Source organism: Synchiropus splendidus, chromosome 3, assembly GCF_027744825.2.
Source record: "Synchiropus splendidus isolate RoL2022-P1 chromosome 3, RoL_Sspl_1.0, whole genome shotgun sequence".
NCBI classification, from domain to species: domain Eukaryota; kingdom Metazoa; phylum Chordata; class Actinopteri; order Syngnathiformes; family Callionymidae; genus Synchiropus; species Synchiropus splendidus.
Window position 1 is genome coordinate 5979268 of NC_071336.1, and position 24222 is coordinate 6003489.

A 24222-nucleotide genomic window follows, 5' to 3' on the forward strand; every position below is an offset into this window, starting at 1 on the left:
AGCAACAGAACAACACAACCGAGACCCTGTGAAAGGTCTCTCAGAGGTCATAAACACTCCCGGGGACCGGACACAAAACCGTGATGTCAAAAGACGCTCCCTGTATTCTCAACTGTGACCCTCTATTGTGGCTGGACGTGACAACACTGAGGATCAAGAATCACTTTAACCCTGCTGGACCCGCTCTGGTCACAGCTGAGGCTTTTTTTTCACAAGAATGTTGGCTGCAGTTTGGTATACACCCTCACTTCACTGGACACATTATCTTTGCTTCGCGTGTTCCTGGTTGAGATTCAAGCTCTGTAACAAAGAAAGTGGCTTATTATCACCCACCGCTGCAGTTGTCTGCACATGTACCACTCAGTAATTGCTGCCACTGAACCCGCAGATGCAATTGGACTTGACACTGAGCCGTTTTTAGGAAACGAAATGATGTTTTTGCCATAATTTGAGTTTGACAGGGGTCCAAGAGAAATCGTTCAACCCAAGTGTTCCCCACTTGGCTGAGATGTGATCACTTGGAATATGAGAGGGAATTGCACTGCGATAATATTATTTCCCATATTGACTACCTGTTGGTCTTATGTGGTACTTGTCTCACCAACAACTGGTGGTGCTTTGCTTTTATACTTAAATTTTTAATCTCAATTCAGGGATGAAAGTAGATATTGGATTGTCTTCTGCTCGATGCTAACAAGTTAGCACTTGCGTTTCACAGCCAATCACGAAAACATCAGGGATCTCACTTGAACAAGTCTCAGTTCAACTGAATTGTATTGTTTCCTAACAATGAACTATGAAAAATGAAGCAGTAGAAGCACTTTTGAAAAGGAAGACCCTAACCCTGTGTGATGAGGGGTTTTAAGGGAGATAACCTGAGGACGGGCCAGTCAGTTCACGGGTGTTATACTCTGGCTCTGCGGGAAAGAAGCTGTTGGTCAGTGTGGCAGGGGTGGGAGGGTCCTGTCTGATGGTCTTACTGAGGCTGCATGGACATGTGTTCCAGCGTGTGTGATGATGACATGACTTGTAGCATGACCCAAATATTTCTTGGATATCTGTCAAAATGAATATCGATGAAGATTGGGGTGACGTGTTTCTTGAGTGGGCGCCTGATGTCCTCGGCAGCGAGACAAACTTTGAAGTCATAAGTCTGACTGGGTTTCTTAGAGAACAAAGTGTGATGCAACATATGGCTTCATGAAGTTTATTGTCTGAAGGCGTGAACATCAAGCTGAGAGAACCTGAAGTGCAGTAGAATCAGTTATATCATCGCTGAAAAGCCACCTCTAACTACTGTGAGTGAGAAGACAAACATGGTCCTTGTGTTTTTGGAGAGCAGGGGCATTACTGGGGCCTGAGCAGCCAGGTTGGCACAGGCCCACCAGACTGGACAAAGTAGCTCCACCACCAGGGCTTCTCTGCTCTCTCCTCTCGCTTCTCAGTGAGCAGCTGGGGCAACTGAGTGTAGCGGTCGTACTGGTGATAAGGGTCAAAGCGCTCGTAAGCAGCTGTGGTGTCCTCCTCGTCCACCATCTCGGCGCCAGAAGATTCCTTCACCAACATGAAATCCACTCGTCCAGCTTTGTTCATGCTGCTAGGAAGGTAGACTTTCTTCACTGCTGTTTTGTATCCAGGAGCCGAGGCAGACACGATGTGGACCCCCGGAGTCAGGAGGCGCCAGTACTCTCCAGTTTCAACTAGACAACAAACCAAATTCAAATATTTCAGCTGAGCTTCAGAGATTCATAGTTAAAACGTGCTTACAATGTTCATATCCCCTCATATATCCAGTATTTATATGCTTTTGAGCTGTTCTGGTTTGACTTTTCCGGCCTTTATCAACCAAGAAACATGTCTCTGAGGTGGAAGCTAACACCGGCTTGTTTGAGACTGTAAGATAATTCTGTTTTAGTGCTGTCCATGGTCCTCACACTGAAGTCCAGCCTGTCGTCTGCCTGGTGGCCTTGTACACTAGGTCAGATCAACCACATACAGAAGTGGGAGGGGTTTTCTTGGATGCCAAGAGAGAGACTTTCAAAATAGTTGTTTGATTCTACATACACGTATGCTGGAGTTCCAGTACAATAAAACAGGCATATTCCCAGCAACCATCTCTTTTGATGTTTTCTCTACTATGAAATCAATGAAGCCATGATGTCAAGCAGGTATCACCGCAACACCTCCCGTGTTCCCAGCTATGGTGAGTGGTTCTCAAAATACTCACACTCATCTTGATTATCTGAATGACATCAAATAGTACTTGGTGGTAAAACATTATGACCAAGTGCTTCACTAGAGTTGTTCCTGTGTGACACGCTTACTGTGCCATTGAAAGGTCTCTGACAGTCACTAAGTCTATGTGGAGCCTATGCGGTTGAGTGGACCTGTATATGGAAGAGTACTTTTACTACAGTGTCTACAATCCATCATTACTTGTTGTGATGTCATGTCGGACTCTTTGCACCGCTATTCGCGCTCCTTTAATTGGATCTCCGTGTTCGTTGGTGACGATGCCCTTGATTCCTTGGTGAACCTTAACAAGGAAACACAACAACCATCAGCTGTGCTATTTACAGTATATATATATATATATATATATATATATATATATATATATATATATATATATATATATATATATATATATATATATAAGCACACTTACTGAAAACCCAAGTACACAAGTAGTACATGCAGCAACAATAGCAGTGCCAGCTGCACAACAAGCGGACTCTGCCATCTAGAGCTTAAAATGTTCAAACACAACTACAGACGTAGCAGAAAAACGCATTTCCAATAACAATTTCAAACAATACTTTTGGTAATGGGTAGAGTAAACCTGCATGACCCGAATCGCAGAAAACTGTCATTGCATTTAAAAAGACAGAAAAAGACAGACAAACCAAAAGGCAACTTTCAAAGTAGTGACCCTGCTAGTTGTATTCCAGCCTCAAGTAATGAACGTGAGCTTAATAATCGTTTTTCGATTGTGTATTTTTATTTTTTACATTTCTGGAATTATGTTTTTATTTGAATGAATATACATTTTTGAATATACAATGTTATTCCAATATTTCTTATTAATTATGGTGTTTCATACTTGAATTCAGTAACAGATTTTCTACTGCTTTAAATTTGTGTTCAGCAGGTATTCTTTGCTATGCTTTGCATGCTATTTTATAGAATGCATCTATAAAGACAGGATAGGCACTATTGTTCATTTCAGGAAGCTGCTAGTACCCACACATGAACACTTAAGTATTTCACTATTTCTGATCTAGAAAATGGGAAGATCCTAAGCAAAGGTTGAATTAAGATTTGTATAGTACATACAATAAGGCAAAATCATATACACTTTCATTGTCGTGTAATTGGTCATCAAAAACAATAACAACAACAATAATAAAAATAATTAGAAGATTTTTGAGAATCACAAGGTTTTACTTTTTAACTGTAGTAGATGTTGTAGCCCTGTGTTTTTATGGAACATACGTTCCTCAACTATAAATGCAGACATTTTTCGGCACCACTGTTTTTTTTCTGGACGTCAAGACTTCTAATAAAAACAATGCCTCGCATAACTCCAGTCATCTTACTGCTTCAATGAACGAGATCAGTGCTTCATGGTTCTCTTGCCAGGCGATGAACAAATCCTCCTCAGGGGGGAATTTATCACATCCCAGCTCCACCGTCAGCTCCATGCAGTTGGTATGGAGGTAGTTGAAGTCCTGCATCCCTTTGCAGACAGAAGAAAAGAGCTCGCGGATTTCTTGCATTGAAATTGGATTACTACTGACCCCTCGTGGTCGAATTCGACCATTACCTCCAGCGATGCTGAACCATTGGGCTCCATTCACGGTCCCTTTCTCGCTTATTGATCGGGATGATCCACACTGGGCGTTTTCATTGGACATAGTCTCGTGGGTCGTAGCGTAAGTTTTAGCAAGAAACTTAAAGACCTGAGAAAGATAAAGGAACAATGTTCTTACACACGAGTGTTCATAGTGTTAATTATTTCCGTGTCTACGTTTGGTTTTCAAGTCGAATAAAATTAGTTTATCAAACGTTCAACTTACACCCTCAATGCTAAACATGAATACCATCCTTATTATATAATTATATATTTTAAGAATGTATAATTAAATTATGAAAGTAAGAAAAAAGACTTCAGTTACATATGTTATCGTAATTTAATGTATTCTTCATAAATGGTCAGTAAAAAGTATAAAGTCCTGTCTTGCATTACTTACACATTTCTATTTATGTGTAATAAAATGGATGTAGGGTAGTAGCAATGTCCTTTCAGCCGAATTATTAATAATAACAGAGCCACCAATATTTTAGAGTAAAAGAAAGGTTCCATGAACATGAGATTCACACCAATAATCATTTTTAACATAACAATTCTTTAACATAAAGTCAAAAACCCTAGACGTAAAATGCAAGGCTATTTGGATAGTTCAGATTACACTCTACCTTCTTGTGCTCTATTTGGTACTGGCATAAATTATGAATTTGTTAGTCGCCTTTGAAAGGATTGTGCTGTCTTCTGTCATATATTGTACCGGTCAGTCTGTTCTGAGCAGTGGCGCCACCATATAAATCTGCTGGCCACCCCACCCACCAGTCGTGCTTTTAGCTTTTAATTCTGTTGTGTCACCCCAAGATTTTAAGTGGCCCCGTCTGGCCACCCCTATGAAAAACTTCTGAGTGAATCAGTTCGAATGTGAAGTGATTTTAACCTGGTTGTCTGGCGCCGGAGAGAACATGTTGCGCTCCAGCGGGTGTTTCGACAGGTCGTACGGGTATGATACCACAAGATCTCCTCCATGGAAGCTCGCCGACAGCACAAAAGGGATGGACCGGATCCACTTCATCACAGCATACGTCTCAGGAGCCACCTGGATTCAAAGCCTCTTCAGCAACAGCAGAAACCCAACATGTGGTCTGGATTGTTGAAAGCAAATGTAAACAGGGCTTCTTACTGTACCTTACCAAACCAGTAGTAATCTGGGATTGGGATGTGGTCGGTGCGGAAGCGCCTCTGTCTACGTCGACTATAGACTATCGATGTCAGATCTGGGAAATTCCTGTTGAGGTCTATGTTCTGAACATTAGTGCGACCGATGTTCCAGTTGTTGTATCTGTATCCCTGAGGAAACCACACACACTGGCTTCAGGTCATGACAGAAAACCTATCCATCTATTTTGAACTAGTTTAAGACGATAATCAGGGCACGTTCAATTTGAAATAATCGCATGACATGCATCATTTATGTCAAGTACCACTGTGCCACAGGAGGGTAAGACTGGTGACAACTCATTTTCAATATTGATTTCAAAATAGACACTGAAACATTAACGTTGTTCCATGACTTATTAACATGACTGCCCCAACGAGACGTGAAAATGTATTCAAGTTGCCAATGAGAGGGTGGCCGATCAACAGCGCCAAGACAGAAGACAGGTGTAGAAGAGAGCTGGATCTGTCATCATGGTTGGAACTGAGTGTATCAATGAATCATAAAACTTCAGAACACTGTTGCGTAAACACCAGTTTTGGATTGTTTAAAAGTCAAGTCAAATTCAATTACATGAAACTTGTTGGTTTATGAATCTCTTGGGATTTATATTTCATTTCAAGTCCTGCCACTGACAAATTCCCCTAACCAATTTAGTATCAGGGGAAGAGGTCATTGCCTTTCAACATTCTGAATCTGATGGGGTCGTAGTTGGGCCGGACTATACACATGTTGCAGCATGTGACATAGAAGGTCACAACTAACAGGACAGACAAAACTAAAAACACATTTATTTAATCTTTATCATGAAGCTCAGCCACCAAAGATAAAAAAAAACCCTGAAAAATAAATAAACAAACAGCAACCCAACGACCAGATTGCCAGCATCAGTTATGCACACTATGAGACCTGTCATTTCCAATCTAGGGATTAATAATGTAATCTAACCCCTAGCTCACAAGCCAAGTCATGGCGCGCCGTGGTGCACCGTTATTTTTGCCGTGCTGTGAACAATATTAATGCAAGTCAATCAGACTACACACACTAGTGTCTGCGAGTATGTGATACACAAGTATTTACAGTACACCCACTGCAGTGTATAGTAGCCTGCTTCAGTCTGTTATTTTGAAGGGCCATTTCCTGCTTTACTCCTTCTGCTCCAAACAAGTGGCTGTGGCTTTCTTGTGGCGGGAACTCTGCAGTGCAGCTGTACCAGAGCAACTCAGCTAATGATGAACTCCCTGCAGGTCAGCTCCATCCTTGTATCCTTTCCAGTGTAGTGCCACGCAAACCCTGAGTTTCCCCCTGTTGTAACGCAGATGATAAGTAGGTACCACCTGAGAAGGTGATCAGAACCCAATGCGATATCAGTGTTTTTCAGAAAATAGGTTTTGATGACTAATTCTCCAACTTGGCATAGAGCCTGCGTGGGAGTGGAGTGAAGCAGGGCCCACCAATAGGGCACCTGTGTCATCAGTCAATTGCCTTTGAATGCGATGTGTTACTACTTCTTAACTTAAAGTTGGCACTTTCATTTAAACTCTCACATTTCCAGTTGTTGCAGTTCAGACCAGTGGCATGGACACATCTACTACTGAACATGTTTGTAGGGATCAAGTCACATTCATCACTGCCTCTTCAATGCATGTGGTAGTAAAAGATGTGTTCTATTGTCTGAACGCTGTTTTAGTCACTCACTTGTGACCTCACCAAAGCTCATGCACCAGACCAGAGGAAGGTCAATACTGCAGTGGCAAATCAAATGAGGATTGAGTTTGGGGAAGACTGTGGTCTGAACTGACCTCCTCCTCGTCGCCGTAGTTACTGTCCCTGAGTCCAGAGACGGCCACCTCGTACCCGTCAGGGTTCATAGAAGGCAGAATGTGGATTCTGGTGGTGTTGACGATCATCTGGATGTGCTCGTTTCCCATGAGGTACTCGGAGCAAAGATACTGGGCCAAATAGATGAGAATCTGACGACCCAGGACCTCATTTCCATGCATGTTCGCGATGTACTTCATCTCCGGCTCCACTGAAGGACCACATGTCAAATCACCAGATCAGAAGATGACAGACTCGGGGACTTACGTAGGTCGTGTTGTCCTGGATTATTGGAGAACTCGATGACCAGCAGATCTCTTCCCTCCGCGCTGCGCCCGATACTGTACGTCCTGGAGACATCTGAACACTGACTCTCAACTTTCTTCAAGATGCTGTTCATCTCGTCGTTGGAGTGATATCTGAACTGGATGGAGGTCGCAAGTCTTTCTGGTGGAGTTTCTACAAAGTCATTCATTTCTTCATCATTCTGGCCTGTGGAGAACATGAAGTAAACCAAAAGTAAAAGTCTGAACTGTATTAACAAGTTCTCAAAACAAGACGTGGAATGTCGGTGTCCCGTGTAGTGTTTCAGCAGGTCCACGAGGCTTCAGAATCATTTGGATCTGCTGTTATTTTTGGGGTTTGACACTAGAAACCATCAGCAGCTCCACACCCTGATGGAATGTATGACATCAAGCTGCTTTCAAAGCAAAAGCAGAAGCAAAAAGAGAAAGAAACTAGTGAGCGAGAATGTGGGATAACTTCACATTATGGTCATTTGAAAGACTCAAGCTTCATAATACGCAGATGAACGCTTCTTACATTTTAACTACTGTCGCTAACGGAAAGATACACATTGGACTGCATGCAATTTACAATATTGTTGGGGAATTTCATTTGGAGAAACACCTTTTTCAATTTGCATGTTCATGTTTTGCAGCATGGATAGATGCCAGCAGAAAATCAAAGTGACCTGACCCACCCAGCTCTGATTACATTACATTAAAAATATACATAATGTAATATTTGTCATGGCCCACTGATAAAATCATTTTGTACAGTGTTCACAAAAATCTCGATTTTCTGAAAGTGTGGCGACGTGTTTGTAAATATGGAATTATCTAAATATCTAACAACAGTGAGAAAAATGTGTCAACGTCACACTCTGATGCCAAATTAAAAGGAAAAACTAGGGGAGGAATGAAGAAAAGAACAGCCGATGAAGAGTGTATCCTGTTTTTTGATGCACATTAAAGTTTTGGGAATCACATGGAAGTTGGAGAGTCATTTTTCCAAGCGACTGTCCATGATATGAAAGATTTCAAGAAGCAAAGACTTCCATCACAACCATGATTTTTAAGAAATGTAATCCAAAACTGAACATGAAGTTATATATATGTTGAGTTTAAAACTGTAAACGTCCTTTCCTGTTGAAATATTGAGACCTCATGGGAAACCGTGGCTCTCATTTTAGTTTCAACCTAAAGGCAGGTGTTTAGGGGCGAACGATTGCGCAGCCAGGCTCAGTTACTATCTCTCTCATGACGCATTTTCTATTAATAGAAGTCTGGAACTATGGCTACGTAACTGCTGGCTTGGTATTGAGCCTGTTGAAATACGGAACACTGCAGTTTCACTGTCCCTTGAGCACAGTGGTGTGAAAATGGGAGCAGTTTATGAGGTTAATAACGTCAATTCTACACTATTGAATCCATTTGTTCACAACACTGATGACTTGCACTTCGGCGTCGACATGCAATGCTTCCACCTTTTTTTGTTTTAGCAAAGAATGCCACACTTATGCGTCCACGATTATAGCAAGTTATTTTGTCAGAGTGCCAGAGGTTTAAGAGTTCGAGTTCGGGTTCAACATTTCAGTAGGTTCCAACTGTCGGTGATGACTAATGTTGTTAGCCCTGCGGACACTGGGTGGCGCTGGTGTCTTCCTCTGTCGCGGAAAACTGGACTAGCTCCTCAGACGAAGATCTTACTGTCATTGTGGCAAACAAGCCTCCAGACGCATTTAGTAGCTTCCAATTGTTGATTTAAACCACACGTCAGTTCTACAGTGCTGACCCTCTTTTCTTAAAAGTTGTGCGGAAGAAATTTGTGTCTTCTGTCGGGGATCCAAAAATGATTAAACAACAAAAAAGGAGGAAGAGGAACAGACAGCTTGTGTGAAGAGTTCAGGGTGTTATTTTCAGCCAGATGTATGCAGGCCAGATGTGTGTAGAGGGAGACAGCTGCTCTCAAACTGTCTTAGTGTGTCATATATCAAGTCCAGGATGATATTTATAAAACCTAATGGTCCTCACCTTGGAGGCCCTCCAGAGGGTCGTAACAGCCCTCCTCATGGCTGCCATAGAAACGGTCACAGTCCAGGAAGTAGGGCCAGGCCATGGAGATCTTCTCAAACGCGTGACTGCATCGCCTCTGCACGGCCTCACAAGCGTAGCGGCACGGCTTCAGCACCGTGCCTCTCTCGCAGCGCGGGGCCAACACGGAGCAGCCCAGCATCCTGATCTCAGGGTTGCACTGGCCTTGCAGAAGAGACTCCGCCACACTCATCAACAGGTACTCTGCTCCCTGCTCCGCTTCCTCCCAGGTCTTGTGGCCCAGGATGTTGGGAAACATGGTGTGAGCATAGGGCATGTCGTCGCAGTACGACAGCATCATCTCTGTGCACTTGGCTGTAAGAGAAGTATTCAACATGCCATCTGCACCCTGAATGCAGCGCAAAAAGCCAGTCAATTCAACCTTGACTTTATCAGTCCTATATCTTGTCCTCTGACATGTCTTCCATCACGAAGGCCCAAACACGCTGTGGAAATTAAAACCTGAATATTTTATATTGCCATTGATCATCTAAAAATACGCACGCCGGCTCTGTAGCTTTCGGGCTTAAGTGAGGTCAAACTGATGAGCTCACCCTGTGCACTGTCTCTCTGATCGAAGGGCTTCATCATCGCTTTCTACACAGCCTGGGGTCATTTATACGGCAAAGATGAGGATAAGCAGCTCTAAATCTGTGCACATGCTTCCTGTCCAATAATGCAGTGGGCCCCAGTAATATGACCACCGGGGAAGGGTCTGAGCTGAGAAATTCACTTGGTCACTCTGAACCAGAACAGAGACCGGAGCCAGAAGCAGAAAGCTATTGGTTCTCACCCATCATCATTGACTGGCAGACACAAAAGCCAAAAGCCAAACAGCAAAATTGTTTGGCCTTTTTTTTTTTTAAAGCAAATAATTAAGAAGGGTCACCACTTTGTTTAGTAGTCTAAACAGAGTAAAGAACAGAGTCACGATCTCCCTCTACTCTGTACTTAAAGTCACATCGCCACCTCGCTTGTTTGCATTTAAACAGTACATTTAATTAATTATAAACTGTGCTGTATGAGTGTCGCTTTATTTATATGAGTCCTCACACTGTTTTAAAAGCGTTTTTTTACACCACTGATTATTCACAAAAACAGGACTCTAAAGCTGGTCTGGTGAATATGAGTGGGCGGCTAATGATGAGACACAAAGCTGGACTAAGCTGAGCGGTTTGAACTGATGGGATGACTGCTTGAAAGCGCCCTGATCTTGAGGAAGTTTGAAGTTTCAGTTTATATAATGTATCACGTCAAAAGATCATCCGGGCCAACCCTACTTTCATACTTTCATTCACTTTGACCCAATGATACATTGGGCGCGTGAGTGCCACTCCCATCAAAACATGGGCGTAAACATCTGTGACTGCAGCAGCTATAAATGGCCAAAACAGACTATTTATTAGCTTTTTGACTACAGACAAACTAACACACCCTCGCAACACTAGACAACTACTGCAACCTTATTAAAATGCAGAATTAAAGAGCCGTATTAAAAGGCTCTTTAATTCTGCTGCAGTGTGTGACTCACTTCTATTACCGTGACAGTGAGGGAGGCATCACAAAATAGAGCACAAACAGTGCATCCCTGACTGTGTCCATGAACCCAGGCCAAAATACCAGCAGCTTATTTGTTATTACTTCATCTTGTCCCATTCATATTACAGTCATGACTGAATATCATTGTTAATTAGGATAATATTTACACCTTGCATTCTTGATTCCTACCCTTTGGTCCCACAGGGTGTTTGGTAGTATGAAGCGCTGTACTCACGTTTGTCTGCCACAGTCACCCTGCAGAATCCTGCAAAACACGCAAACACAGCCGAAGCACATGAGTAAACTACTCATGATCCAGATCAGGACAAATGACAACTCCATACTATCCTTTATTGGGAGGACATCAGGGAGGAACTCCATTCGATGTGTGTCAAGAGTGGCCTGTACCGAACCATGCGTACGCGTGTGTGCTCATGTGGGGAATACAATATATCTATGCATTTGATTCGATCTGTGTGATGATGTGCTGGTTTGTACATGTGCAGGTGCGTGTTAAGGTGCGACAGTGTCAGTGTGTGCTCATGTGTGGGTGTGACAATGTGTGTACTCTATTGATGGTAAATAAAGTAGTGTTCTTATGCAAGTCTGAGTTTGTGTATCGTCGTGTCGTTATGTCTTTAGTGTGGTTACACGTGTCTAGAAGCCACTGACGTTTGTGGGTGTGTAGTGGTGTAATCCGTTAGTATGAAGCTCAGTCCTGTTCTATCCTTCCTTTGGTGTGTGCAAGTATGTGGTTTTGTGGGCTAGTAACAGTGGAAATCTGAGTGTGCAGCGTACTTTATAACAGGTATGCGAGTGTGTAAAGGTTTGGATTTTGGTGCGCATGCACGTCAGTGTGTGTTGGAAAGTATGCTCGTGCTCACATATAAGTAAATCGATCCGTGCTCAGTACATGACTGGGGCAGCTGTTTAGTTACAGCTGTTTTCAGCTGTAGTGAGATTGAAAATGAAACGTGCTGAGCAGAGCGTGTTAACTTCACAGCAGGTTCCTGCGTCGAAACTCTGGCGTTGAAGTTTGACTTAACACGGGATGGAAAAAGAGACAAGTTTACCTCGCGATCCAGGGTCACATCTTCGGGGTGAAGAAAACACGGGAGGAATGAGCAGCAGAAGTAAAATCACCTTGCTCTTGGCCGGGGCTTTTCGCTCCATATCGATGTGGCACCGCGATGTGCGCGTCTACGTGCATGAGATCCCCACGTCTTCGCAAATGCTCCTGTCTTTTATTACAAGTATTACGGTCAAATATCAAGTTACAAAAGAAAGAGCTGCGACGTCGAACAAGCGCTTGCACATCTTGTAAATGGAAGGTTGGCGGCGGGTTGTTTTGGAATCACTCATGGTTTCTCATATTTTGACCTACTTTATGAGACAGCGGGTATCAGTACTGTGGATTTTCCCCTTCTGTTTTTTTTTTTTTAATATATATTACCGTAGTTAGATCAAAGACAGGTGATCTTCTCCAGCAAACTAAACAACAGCATGAACTTGTGAAAACTGAGATGAAAACTGAAAGTCGCGTTAAATTTACTCACGGATAGAACACTGCCCAAAAGACCAGAGGTTGCAACATCTCCTCATCCAGAGAAGGAAAACCTCAAGCCAAAATGTGATTGTGCAACAGGTCTTCAACATTTGTGCAAATATTTGGTCGTCACATCCTGTCAGTGGGTCCCAAGGAGAGGTCAAACTGATGGTCTCCTCTCCAGAGAATTTAAGAAACAATATCATGACATAGACTGGCAATCAAGAATAAAAGCTTGCATTTGAAATAAAATCCACTTGTCAAGGCCCAAACACATACCTGAAGTGACGGGGAATTAGAACTGGGTATTGATTCAGAGTTCCAACATCGAATGGATGCAGTTCACAAGGCCCGATTCAGTAGTATAAGTATTGTTCAATTTCGATTTGGCTTGGGACATTTCAGTCAGCATACCAATTTTGCCTGAATATAGAATAAAATAAGTAGGAGAATCTCGAACTTATTATTACAAATATTAATATTTACAATCTGGTTACTATAAACTGTACTACAAACGATAATAAAAACATGATCAGTCATCAATTTGGTGACATCATTCATCGATACAGAGTTATGTGGAGGAAATCGATTCAGAGCAGGCATCCAGACACCATGGAGAATAATGTTCTGTTTTGAATTTCAATACTTGGCTATTTCTATAAGTGAGCCACTACCGCTTGAAAGAGGGCGACTGAGCAGTTTCTAGCATCTCTACAGAGTGAACGTTAACATCTTGGTTCTAGCTTCAACATATTGGGATGCTTCACAGTGGCTGGGAAGGCTAGTGAACAAACCAGCAGCTTGACAGTGATGTCTCAAAGGACGTGGATCTTCTGCCCCATCTGCATGAGTAACAGAGAGCGTGGCACTAGTGTCTCCCTCAGGCCCGTCCTTAACAGAGCCTGGATAATAATCACGGTCAGTTTGCCTTTAAATTAATTGAATGGCTACATTACATCAGAATCACTAGGCGGGAAAAATAGCCTCTGACCAGTCTCAAGCTCGGCTGCATCACAGATCAGTGGCAGCGGCCTTTCCTCCTGTCCTCGCAGCCCATCGTCATGTGAGTGCCGTAGTCACAGCAATTAAGTTGATGAAAAACAATCAAGGCTGTAAATCTGATTTTCCAATTTATCCATGTTGATCCAGTGGTGCCCACTGATTGTTGTAATTGGCCAACATTTTGAGTCCGAGACATTTCTATTTGCTACATTTGCTCTAGTGGTTTACAATGAAATCAGCAAATGGAATGTAATGCGATCTAAAAGAATTGTCCAGCAACAACCACACAGATTAATAATCATCATAGCTGCGTATATGACAAGTTTTATTGCACATTTTCCGCTAAAGTCTAATCGCATTGCCAAGTGGCTCACAGAAGACGACACGTGTGCGTCAAACACATCCAGAGAATCTTCCATTAAAAAGCAGCGATTCTGGTTATAAAAGTCACATGTTCACATCTGGCAGGAACACAAAACTCTGTTAGAGCAGTTGAAAACGTCCCCGTGCTACATGGAGTTGCTCACGGTTTTAAGAAATACTTATACAGTACAACAAGTTGTTTCTGTGCAATGCAAAATACAGAACATGTAAATAGACATAGAAATTCTTCTGGCTGTAAAATGAAGCACACTGGTATAAACGTGCTGTTAAGCTAGACGCTGTCTATACATTACCATCTCACATCCAGTAACATTCCCCGCGCTCAGATTGTCAGCAGATATATTGAACTGATCGTATCAGTGAATTAGGAGTCATGTTTAAACACGACTGCTGGAATGTTCAAAGTCAGCAAAAGTCAGCAAAATGTTGCGATTATGTGATCACACTCTTCAGAGAGTGTGTCGGCCTCTTATGTGGAGTGGAAGTTTCGCCTCTGTGTTTATGCTGCAGTGTTGTCGCTCTGCATCTGCCTTTATAGCAGAGCAGTAAGTGTCACATGGGTTTGTGTGATATGCCGTTTCTAAAACTTTGCTTTGTTGTCTGAAACCCTGCATTGTATTGACTTCCTCAAGACATTCTGTGACACTGACAATTCAAACATTATGTATGATTGTGCCACACAATAATAATAATGTGTAATGTACTTTACATACAGCATCGGTGTTATGTTGTGTCAATCTACACTACTCGGTGTATGTCACATAGTGTTGGATTGTTTTAGATTGGGTTTCACTACATTGCACTGTGCTGGCTTGAATGATATGGGGTTGTGAAAAGGCTCCACTACCACAACGTTTGGATGCTTTTCTGTTTTTTACCTTTCAGTGGAACGTTGCTTCAGAGAGACCAGAAACATCAGACTATGTGTACACAATCTTGTGTGGCATTGCATTGTGCATTGTTTTATTGAGTACCGTGGCAGTGTCTTTACATAGTGTGATACTATTATGTGAAAGGTCATGTTGTGTCTCATTATATGGTGATTTGTGATGAAACATCAGGTTGTTTTGTGTTAAATATTGTTGGAGTGTATAACATTGCGTTGTCATGCTGCCAGGCAACCTCCAGAAACTTTTTGAAAGAGTCCGTAATTCCACAGCCAGGGTGGAACTGGCATTGTTCCTCTTAAAAACCAGGTTCAATACTCAACAGTTTTGGTGAGTTATAGCTTGTTGTTACACTATTTTATGTATACATGCCGTGCCATGTTTCTCTCATGTCATGTTGCACTGGTTCATGGGTCTAACCTGCATGGCGTGGCATGTGTCCAGTTGTGTATTGTTGTGCTTGCACACGTTACTACTTCCTGGCTTGTGAGTAATGACAGTGCAACAGTGTATAGTGGGATGAGCATGATAATTCTACACACAAGAATTCACTTTGTTGAGACAGACCATGCTTCAGTGGATTACACAACACAGTTTGGCTTACACCAGGCTCTTTACCAATGCCTGTGCAACAATAGCCACCGTAACATGGAGCTAAGCTGTCTTGTTACATTACACACCGTCGGGCTACAGTTTACATGGCCGAGTTGAGTTACACTGGTTTCAAGTTTGGGTTGTCGTTGTGATGTATTGTACTACGATATATTATGAGGTCATAATAGGTAATGCCAGCAGGATTCATTCCATATTGTGTTTTCTAGTGTGTTTGTTCATAGGTCTGGTATTGGTTTTCTCATTCTTTAAGAGAATAGAATATCTGCAGATAAGTGTGTTTTTCTTTTGGCTGCTGTGAATCATCACTCTGGAAAACAATTTGCATCAATAGTGTGTCATAACACCACACAGTTGTGAAACACAACCACATAATACAATACATAACATAGCATGTGCAGTGGCGAGGATGGCGCTTGCTAAGACAGACCTGGGGATCAGGCAGAGACTTTGGTGCCTTTCACTCAGAGGGTATCGACCCCCAGCCAACCATTGTGGACGCGGAAAGGTCAGCCTGGGGAGTTTCACAATCGTTCTGAAGAGACTGGTTCAGTACAAAAGGCCTTTTAAGTACCAATCTGAGACGTGAAAGCATAACCGATGCAATCGGAGCTGTGGTCCTGGAGCTGAACATTAACCAAAGACTCGGTGGTTCACAGCAATTCAAGCAATCTATAGGAGAACCAGGGACTCTTTGTGGGCTGTCACTGATGAATGAGCTGCTGTCACAGTCTCAGATACGTCTCCCCTTAAATGCTCCAAATGAATTCCTCCTGCTTATTTTATTGTATGTCAATAAAATCCTCAGGTTTTACCGTCCCTCCACACTTTGATATTGAGCAAGAGTCCGTCATGTCCACTCCTCAAACACTAGCTGATCCTCTGGAGACAGTAGTCATTCTCTGTATCCATGGAACTGTTGTGACCAGACGAGGGATACAGGTCGCGGCGGAGCAGGCGGTTGACGACTGTAACCATGACTTTCTTGTACTGCTTACGTAAGAGCGAGTAGGCAAAGGGGTCAGATGCCGCTTTGCTGTACGTCAGGCACTTACTGATAATGCCCCAGTGGCGGTCCACGTCCACAAAGGGAAGGAGCTCAGCCAACCTGCAGGAGAAAGAGAAGGCAAATCAATTGTTGGCTGTGAATCAATGGTAAATTACTAGTTAGTCTGCAAGTAATTTAATGGAGTGGTCGAGCTAATCCCATCTGTCCTTGGTGGGTGACGGTGAGGTTCAGGATCATCACAGCACCCAGGGACAGACACACCTGACAAAGCACTGACTACATGAAAGACTGCAGTCAGACATGGCCAGGACAACAATGATAACGCTAGTTGTGTTTTTCACCACGCTGTTTCTGGGGCAAATGAATGTCAGAGATGCAGCTCTGCTGTTCTAACTTCCAGTCAGAGGAAGCAGCCACAAGGTTAGTTCAATTATCCAATCACTTTCTCCGCTTAATGCCCTTTGCTCCTCCCTGCATCTCTTACCAACACACACACACACTTGATGGATCGCCAGCATCACATCTGGTGACAAGAGTCTCATGTGTCGTGGAGCTGCTGCCATCCCTCTGCCACTGTACCATAATAGTCTCCTCTGGTTTCAGGACGGCTTGGGTAGTGCACACGGAGGACAATGATTCATCTCAGATTACAGCAGGATTTCAAACATGTTGCATAAACAAGAGTTGTGTTTTCATGACACGGCCTGTGACTGAGAGGTGCCCATTTCCTTCCCTACTCCTGTTGTGTTTGCGTCGTGTTGTGTGTGAATGTGTGGGTGAATGGGTGACTTAGTGTAAAGCGCTTTGGTTGCTGGTAAGAGCCATAAGTAAGAGCCATTTACCATAATCTCCTTTTCCCAACATTGAATTCTAAAAAGAGGAAGTGGTGACTTTCCAGAGTGAGAAACTATAATGAAATAAATCATAGAAGTAGCTGATATTTTGTTCCCTTCCATCATACATGGTCACGGACAAGTCACATCAGTGCACGCCGTGCGACGACCCATATGAGTGGCAACATTTCAATGATAACACCCATCTTCAATGATTTGTGTGGTATATGAAAACACCTTAGCTTATCAATAACAACTCAAATGTATTCATTTGATTGGATATGCTTCTAAAAGTTAAGTTCCATACACATTTTGCAAGGAGCCATTTTGCATATCTGGGGCTTTCAAACAGTCGATCAACTAGATACCATCCAAGTCGACCCAATTTTCTTTAAGTACAGTTTCCCCCACTCATCCTAATTCGAGGGCCGCAAAGGCATCACTGTTGAATGAACAGTTCCGTTTATCCGTGAAAGCAACTCACTTTCTAATGTCTTGTTTTTATAACTTTCTTCTTTTTTAACTTAAAGATCCCTCAAGCTTTTCAAGTGAGATCAATTATTCATGCGTTTGAGTCCAACTTACCGTGTAATTACATAGGGAGCAAAGCAGATAACGAATGAGCCGATGAAGATGCTGATCTTCTTGGTGGCTCTCTGCTTCCTCCTCTTTTGCTCCGCTAAACATCTTTGCTTCACACTGAAATCAGAGAGGAAACTCAGAGTGAGCGAGCGCTTGCATGAGCCGCGTCCGTGGATGCGCCGCGGGTCGTGGTACCTTGGGTGAATGTCCACAAGCAGGAAGAGAGTTTGCATGGTGATGATGTCGATTCTCTTGCAGTGAAATCTAGCCACCTTCAGCACTTTTAAGTAGGTGAAACACAGAATGAGCAGAGAGAGTATGAAGCTGGTGGCGTGGAAAACCACGGTGAAGATGGTGAATTGGAGCCAGTCTGCGCCTCCGTGGCTGCGCGGCTGTAAGGTGCACGAGGCGTAGACGTGGCTGTAGTCCAGCCAGGAGAAGAGGAGAGCGGTCAGGGAGAAGGTGAACGAGTGCAGCCAGGAGTAGCCCACCATCACCACCGCGTCCTTGTAGCGCATCTTGGTGGAGTAACTGAGCGGGAAGACCACCGCGATCCAGCGGTCGATGCTGAGCGCCGCCATGCTCAACATGGTGTTGGCGGTCAGGAAAGTCTCCAGAAAGCTCAGTATGTGGCACAGACAGTCCCCGAACGGCTGCTGGTTCCGAACGATCCCCACAAATGTGGCTGGCATGTTGAGGACGGTGATGAGAATGTTGCAGAACGACAGGTTCATGGTAAACACGCCAGGTACCTGCCTGCGTATCTCGCTGCTGTGGACGAAACATAACAGCACCAGCAAGTTGGACAGCAGCGACACGACGGCAACCACGACGATGAACAAAGAGAAGATGATTTCTGCAAAGTCCATATCTCACTGGAAGTGGCCAACAACGCAAAGAGTAGCCATCGCCGCGCGTTCAAGTCTCATCCAAGAACGCATCACTCCGGAGAGCCCTCGTCCTCGGCGACTTCCAGGAACTGTCCAGCGTGCTAGCCCTGGCCACCATGCCCCGGCTCACATTGGCTCTTTGCCTCCCATCGACCCTCGAGAGGCGTACACGGGTCGGCGGCGCGTGTTCTGTCTCTCCGCCGCTTTTACGCGGCGCTCGGGCGATCCAATCGTGGAACTTCTCACTCACCGGCGGAAGACGAATTAAAGAACTCTACCTCCACGACACGAGCAAACTCAGGGTCGTCGCTAAATCTGGTTACTTTGAGTGTTTTAGTCTTCAAACCCATGCGTAAAATGTCCTGCAGCGACGTCGAAATGACCCCCTTGTGTGCTGAGGTGTGTGGAAACGAGACTTTCGCTCTGAACGACTGTGAATACGAAGCCGACAGGCGCACTGACTAGTAGGCTGCTGCTGCTGCTGCTGCTGCTGGATAATTGGAGACGCTTCAGTCAGATGGCACCAGGTGCTCAACGAGAGGCAGATAGATCCTTTTCCCCAAATGAATTATTTATAGACGTCAGAACACATTCAGCCTTGGATCATGGTATACAGCCCACATGAAGAAAAAAAAAAAAAAAAACTCAAATAGAGGGCAGAAAAATAATTGCATTATTTGTTCATTTCAGATTCGGAATCATTTATTGGATAACGACTTTCAGCACTGATATAAATAAATACAATCTTTGATAATGTATCATATAAACATAATAATAAGCGTGCTTGTTTTTTTGGCCAAGGGATGGATGGAACGCTGGATGGATGGATGGACGGACACAGAAAAGCAATGATTCTTCAGAATAAAATGAAAGCTGGTTGTTTCTACTTTGCAGGGGAAGAGAATGAGGATGGAGACTCGTATGGAGCAGTGATGGATGGTAATGTGTCAGACTCCTTGTTTTTATCTCGTATCACATTCCCACTTTTTATGCTCCCACTGATTAGAAGATTAGAGCAGGGAGGAGGGTGGGAGGGATTCAATCAAGATCTCCTTGTCACATACCTCAGCATGAGGATGGTGGTTCATGTTTTCGGCTCGTGATCATCATTATCACCATTTGGACAATGAAGGAGAAGCTCCTGAGACGCATCATAATCATCATTATCTTCACCGCGGCTGGCACCATTGCCATGATCATGACCATGAAGCAACACCAAGAGACAACAGCGCTGAGGAAGCCAATGTGTTGTTTGGTGTTCACATTGAAGCCAGTCCAACAAACAGGAGCAGCAAGCCCCTGACGGAGCGCTGCAGCTGGTCTCGGGGAAAGTGCACAACTATTTTTAGGTGTGATGGGGTGTCACTTGCTGTAAAACTCTAAGTGGCACGGAATTACCTAACCAGGTAGCAGTAACACACACCGGCGCGCACACGAGCACAAAAGAGACCGGCTCTATTGTCGAGCTGAGTAATTAGCAGAATGAGGTTTCCTCACAAACGCTTGAAGACATCTGGAGCTGACCCTGGATAATTGTGCGCTTCACTCTCACTGTTCAGTTACAGTCACTGGAACACAAGTCTCACTCTGACCTCTCACACGCTCAGATCAATGAAGTACTGCTGAATATTTGCAGGATAGAATGGAAAAGTGACTCACATCAACATAAGTCAGGTGCGCGTCCTGGAAGCTGTGAGAACAGGAAAGTTTCCACGACGACAGGGCAAAAAGTTTTAATAGCTTAGGAGGGATGATGAGGAAACTGAAGCACACACAGCTCTGACAATTCGACAGCAGTTTGGCTCATTCCAAAAGCATGAGGATGTTTTTGTTTCCTGAGGGAAAAAATACAAAGTATTTCAAATGATAAAATGCATTGGTTAGGTCAGGTGCTTCTTTGTCATCACACAGCACAGCAGTGGAAAGCTACAGTGATTTGGTCCGGACTATATTTACAAAGAATGTGAACCCAGTGTCAGCAGACCTTTCACACCGTCTCATCAGTCCTTAATAAACAACACATTCTCACTCTTGATGCATTAAATAGCCACTATTTTTCAAGTGGACTTCCACACTGGGCCTTGTGTGAGGCCCAAGCTGGTGTCACTCTAGGCAAAACCAGCTGAGGTCTGTCACATGTTCAGAGGCACCATGAGTAAAGCGCTTGGCCGCATAAAGTGCTATGTATACTACTGTATAAGTAAAAATTATAGTTGTAATGAGAGCTCTTGATCCTCAGCCCCACCTCATCCGTGTGTGAGAAGGACACCATTAATGGTGCTTTCTCCTGACATCACCATGAAAGCTGTCAGTGTCCGACACAGGTGTGACCCTGCCACTGGTCACAAGGTGCTCCCCACATCACAGTGCTTTACCGTGTTCCTAGTGAATTCTCAGAAGGCTCCTGTGACAAGCTTGCACCTGTACTTAAAAGCACAGAGGAGCTCCGCTGGTGTAAGAGGCTGTTCTGGATCTGAGTCACAGCACTCCGTAGGGTCACGAAGAACATGATGCCCCTAGACAGAACATTAACAAGGAATGCTTTAAGAATATTTCCTCTACAGCATGACTAAAAACTTTTTTCTGAGGGTCATGATCACTTCACTCGTCCTGACTCCACTATCAAGCTATTGAAGTGATAGATTGCCTAGGAGGCCAAGCTGGGGAAAGGTGCCTGAAGTCTGAGATGGTGGTGGTACAGCGTCCTGGTAAACCAGCTGTTATCTTAATCTACCTTCACCTTCACCTTCTTCTACCGCTTATCCGGGGTCGGGTCGCGGAGGCAGCATTCGGAGCAGGGAAGCCCAAACTTCCCGGTCCGCACAAACCTCCTCCAGCTCCTCCCGGGGGATCCCGAGGCGTTCCCAGGCCAGACCGGAGACATAATCTCTCCAGCGAGTCCTGGGTCTTCCCCGAGGTCTCCTCCTGGTAGGACATGCCCGGAACACCTCGCCAGGGAGGCGTCCAGATCAGATGGCCGAGCCACCTCAACTGGTTCCTCGCGATGTGGATGACCGAACTCCTCACCCTATCTCTAAGGGTGCGCCCAGCCACCCTGCGGAGGAAACTCATCTCAGCCGCTTGTATCCGCGATCTCATCCTTTCGGTCATGACCCAAAGCTCGTGACCATAGGTGAGGGTGGGAACGTAGATCAATCGGTAAATCGAGAGCTTCGTCTTGTGACTCAGCTCCCTCTTCACCACGACGGTCCGATACAGCGACCGGATCACTGCTGCCGCTGCACCAACCCGTCTATCAATCTCACGCTCCCCTTTTCCCTCACTCGAGAACAAGACCCCAAGATACTTAAACTCCACCACTTGGGGCAAGAACTCTCCACCGACCTGGCAAACCACCTTATTCCGGTCGAGAACCATGGCCTCAGACTTGGAGGTACTGATCCTCATCCCGGCCGCTTCACACTCGGCTGCAAACCGCCCCAGCGCATGCTGAAGGTCCCGGTCCGATGAGGCCAGCAGAACAACATCGTCCGCAGATAGCAGAGATGAAATTCTGTGGTTCCCGAACCGGAAGTGATGAACAGAACCGGTGACAAAGGGCCTGCTCCGGTCATACAGGGACCGGACAGCCCCTAACAGAGGGCCCCGTACCCCATATTCCCGGAGCACCCCCCACAGAACATCGCGAGGGACACGGTCAAACGCCTTCTCCCGATCCACAAAGCACATGTGGACTGGTTGGGCGAACTCCCATCAACCCTCGAGCACCTGATGGAGGGTATAGAGCTGGTCCAGTGTTCCACGACCAGGACGAAAACCACACTCTTCCTCCTGGATCCGAGGTTCGACTATTGGCCGAAGTCTCCTCTCTAGTACCCTGGAATAGACCTTTCCAGGGAGGCTGAGGAGTGTGATCCCCCTGTAGTTGGAACACACCCTCCGGTCCCCCTTCTTAAACAGGGGGACCACCACCCCAGTCTGCCAATCCAGAGGCACTGTCCTCGACTGCCAAATTATACTGTAAGATAGCTGAACCTATATTATGCTATGTATTCATCCACCCTCATGTGAAAACTGTAAAACTGCAGTGTGAGGGCAGGGAAGAACTCAGCAGTAAAACCCTTTGGTACTGCTGAGTTTAACACATTTGCGCAGTACCACTGATACATCTGCAACAGGTCAATACAGGAACAAGGCCAAGCGCGAATCTAGCATCAGATAAAGTATCAACAAGTATCAACACACAAACAGCAAGCATCTTCAGTCTGCGATTATGGCCCGGCATGTTTACCTTCAGCAGACATGACGTCAAGAACCTCCAGCTCTGTAGAGCTCTTCAGGATTGTGTTTACCGTGTTTCTGCTGCTGTGGCAGATGGGCCTCCTACACACACCTTACAATGTGACAATGTACTCTTGGAGCACCACACACAGACAATCTTCAGGGTTGACTCATATTTTATCACGAGGGCTGTGAAGATTTCCAGTGGCACTGTACTGTACAGCTCCTAATTTCTGATGCCAGACACAGTACATGATGACTGTCAACAGATTTACACATCCCACTATCATCTTCAGATCAAAGCCATGAATGTCCGAGAAGCAAAAGTGGTGTTCCCCAATGCATCTATGCCAGAGGTCACCCCAAATCGGTTTGAAGATGAAAAAAAGGATCGTTGAGCCCCTATCCTCTTTTTTGGAAATGCTGTAAATAGAAAAGATTACATTTTTTAGAAAAAGGTTTCTTTTCTTAGAATGTCGTAGATGATGTAGGCTGAAACCCGAGTGAATGAGTGAAAGTGACTCGGGCGTGACAGAGTGGCTGCAGCGTCGATGGCAAAGTTAAGGAGGTCGTGTTATCAGTCATTGATCCCGTAGCAACAGTTTCGACTGGATCTCTGCTCCGCATAAATAATGACGTAAATGTGAAATAATCTGTCGATGAAATATTCTCTTAAAAGACTGGATGGTCTCTGGGAGCCACAGGAGGTCCGCATGTGTCCACTGCGCGGTCAGACCCCCCACATTGTTCACAAGTCTCTTCTTATCTGGTGACCTGAAAGAGTGGACAGCTGATAGCAGGGGTGGACAGGAAGCATAAATAGAAAGCTTTGACCAGGAGAGCCACATCTGAAAGGCCCATCCTTTAGTGTTTTATTGATGACCAGGGCTTCATCCATTTGTTGATTCAGGTCAAGCTCAAACATGAAGGTTAGAAAAATGCAAAAGACAAATCAGATAAAAATAAGAGCTGCTTGAACGTTTGTTTTGTTTTTTAACTAGCAGAAAGCAGTAATGTAAGAACCAGCTGTTGCTGCTTTAATTACAAGTGTTTTGACAGAATGTTAAAGCAACACTGCGTAACATTTGGACATAAATAAAATTAAACGACGGTGGCGCACCACCATGGCTTAAATGAGAGCCGAAGAGATGAACATGGCAGTTTTCAACACGGAAGAATCACGTAAGAAACATCACAATGACTGATGTCCTTTGCTCGTGGAACTCTAGTGTGCATTCCATAGTCCATTCCAGCCGGACATGGGAGGGAGATGACAGCTGCATCTTACAGATTTATTTCTCAGAATTAAAAGATAGCTCTTTGCAGTCTCCTAATGAGTAAATGTTCAAACTTCACCCTTTGTTTCATTCCGAAACATGAAGTCGTAATGAAGTTTCATCATCTGGGTCCGTCGGTCTTGCAGGTGCTTCCGCCTCCCGCTGGATCCTGGCTGTCCTCACTGGCTGCATGATGGAG

General features: G+C 44.5%; 2 protein-coding genes across 2 annotated transcripts; both read right to left on the reverse strand.

Annotated features, from left to right (window-relative positions):
- Nucleotides 1-1201: 1201 nt before the first annotated feature.
- Nucleotides 1202-12107, reverse strand: LOC128755725 (carboxypeptidase Z-like). Its single transcript, XM_053859667.1, has 11 exons — nucleotides 11833-12107; nucleotides 10995-11024; nucleotides 9161-9535; nucleotides 7113-7337; nucleotides 6827-7056; nucleotides 4994-5155; nucleotides 4746-4904; nucleotides 3827-3962; nucleotides 3600-3739; nucleotides 2437-2536; nucleotides 1202-1700 (listed from the first exon to the last, which is right to left on the reverse strand). The coding sequence occupies exons 1-11, from the start codon at nucleotides 11930-11932 to the stop codon at nucleotides 1348-1350; spliced, it is 2010 nt and encodes a 669-aa protein (XP_053715642.1). The 5' UTR covers nucleotides 11933-12107; the 3' UTR covers nucleotides 1202-1347.
- A 1544-nt stretch (nucleotides 12108-13651) lies between these two features.
- On the reverse strand, nucleotides 13652-18940 carry LOC128755878 (G-protein coupled receptor 26-like). Its single transcript, XM_053859966.1, has 3 exons — nucleotides 17810-18940; nucleotides 17618-17731; nucleotides 13652-16298 (listed from the first exon to the last, which is right to left on the reverse strand). Exons 1-3 carry the CDS (start codon nucleotides 18481-18483, stop codon nucleotides 16061-16063), a joined length of 1026 nt encoding a protein of 341 aa, XP_053715941.1. The 5' UTR covers nucleotides 18484-18940; the 3' UTR covers nucleotides 13652-16060.
- Nucleotides 18941-24222: the final 5282 nt, after the last annotated feature.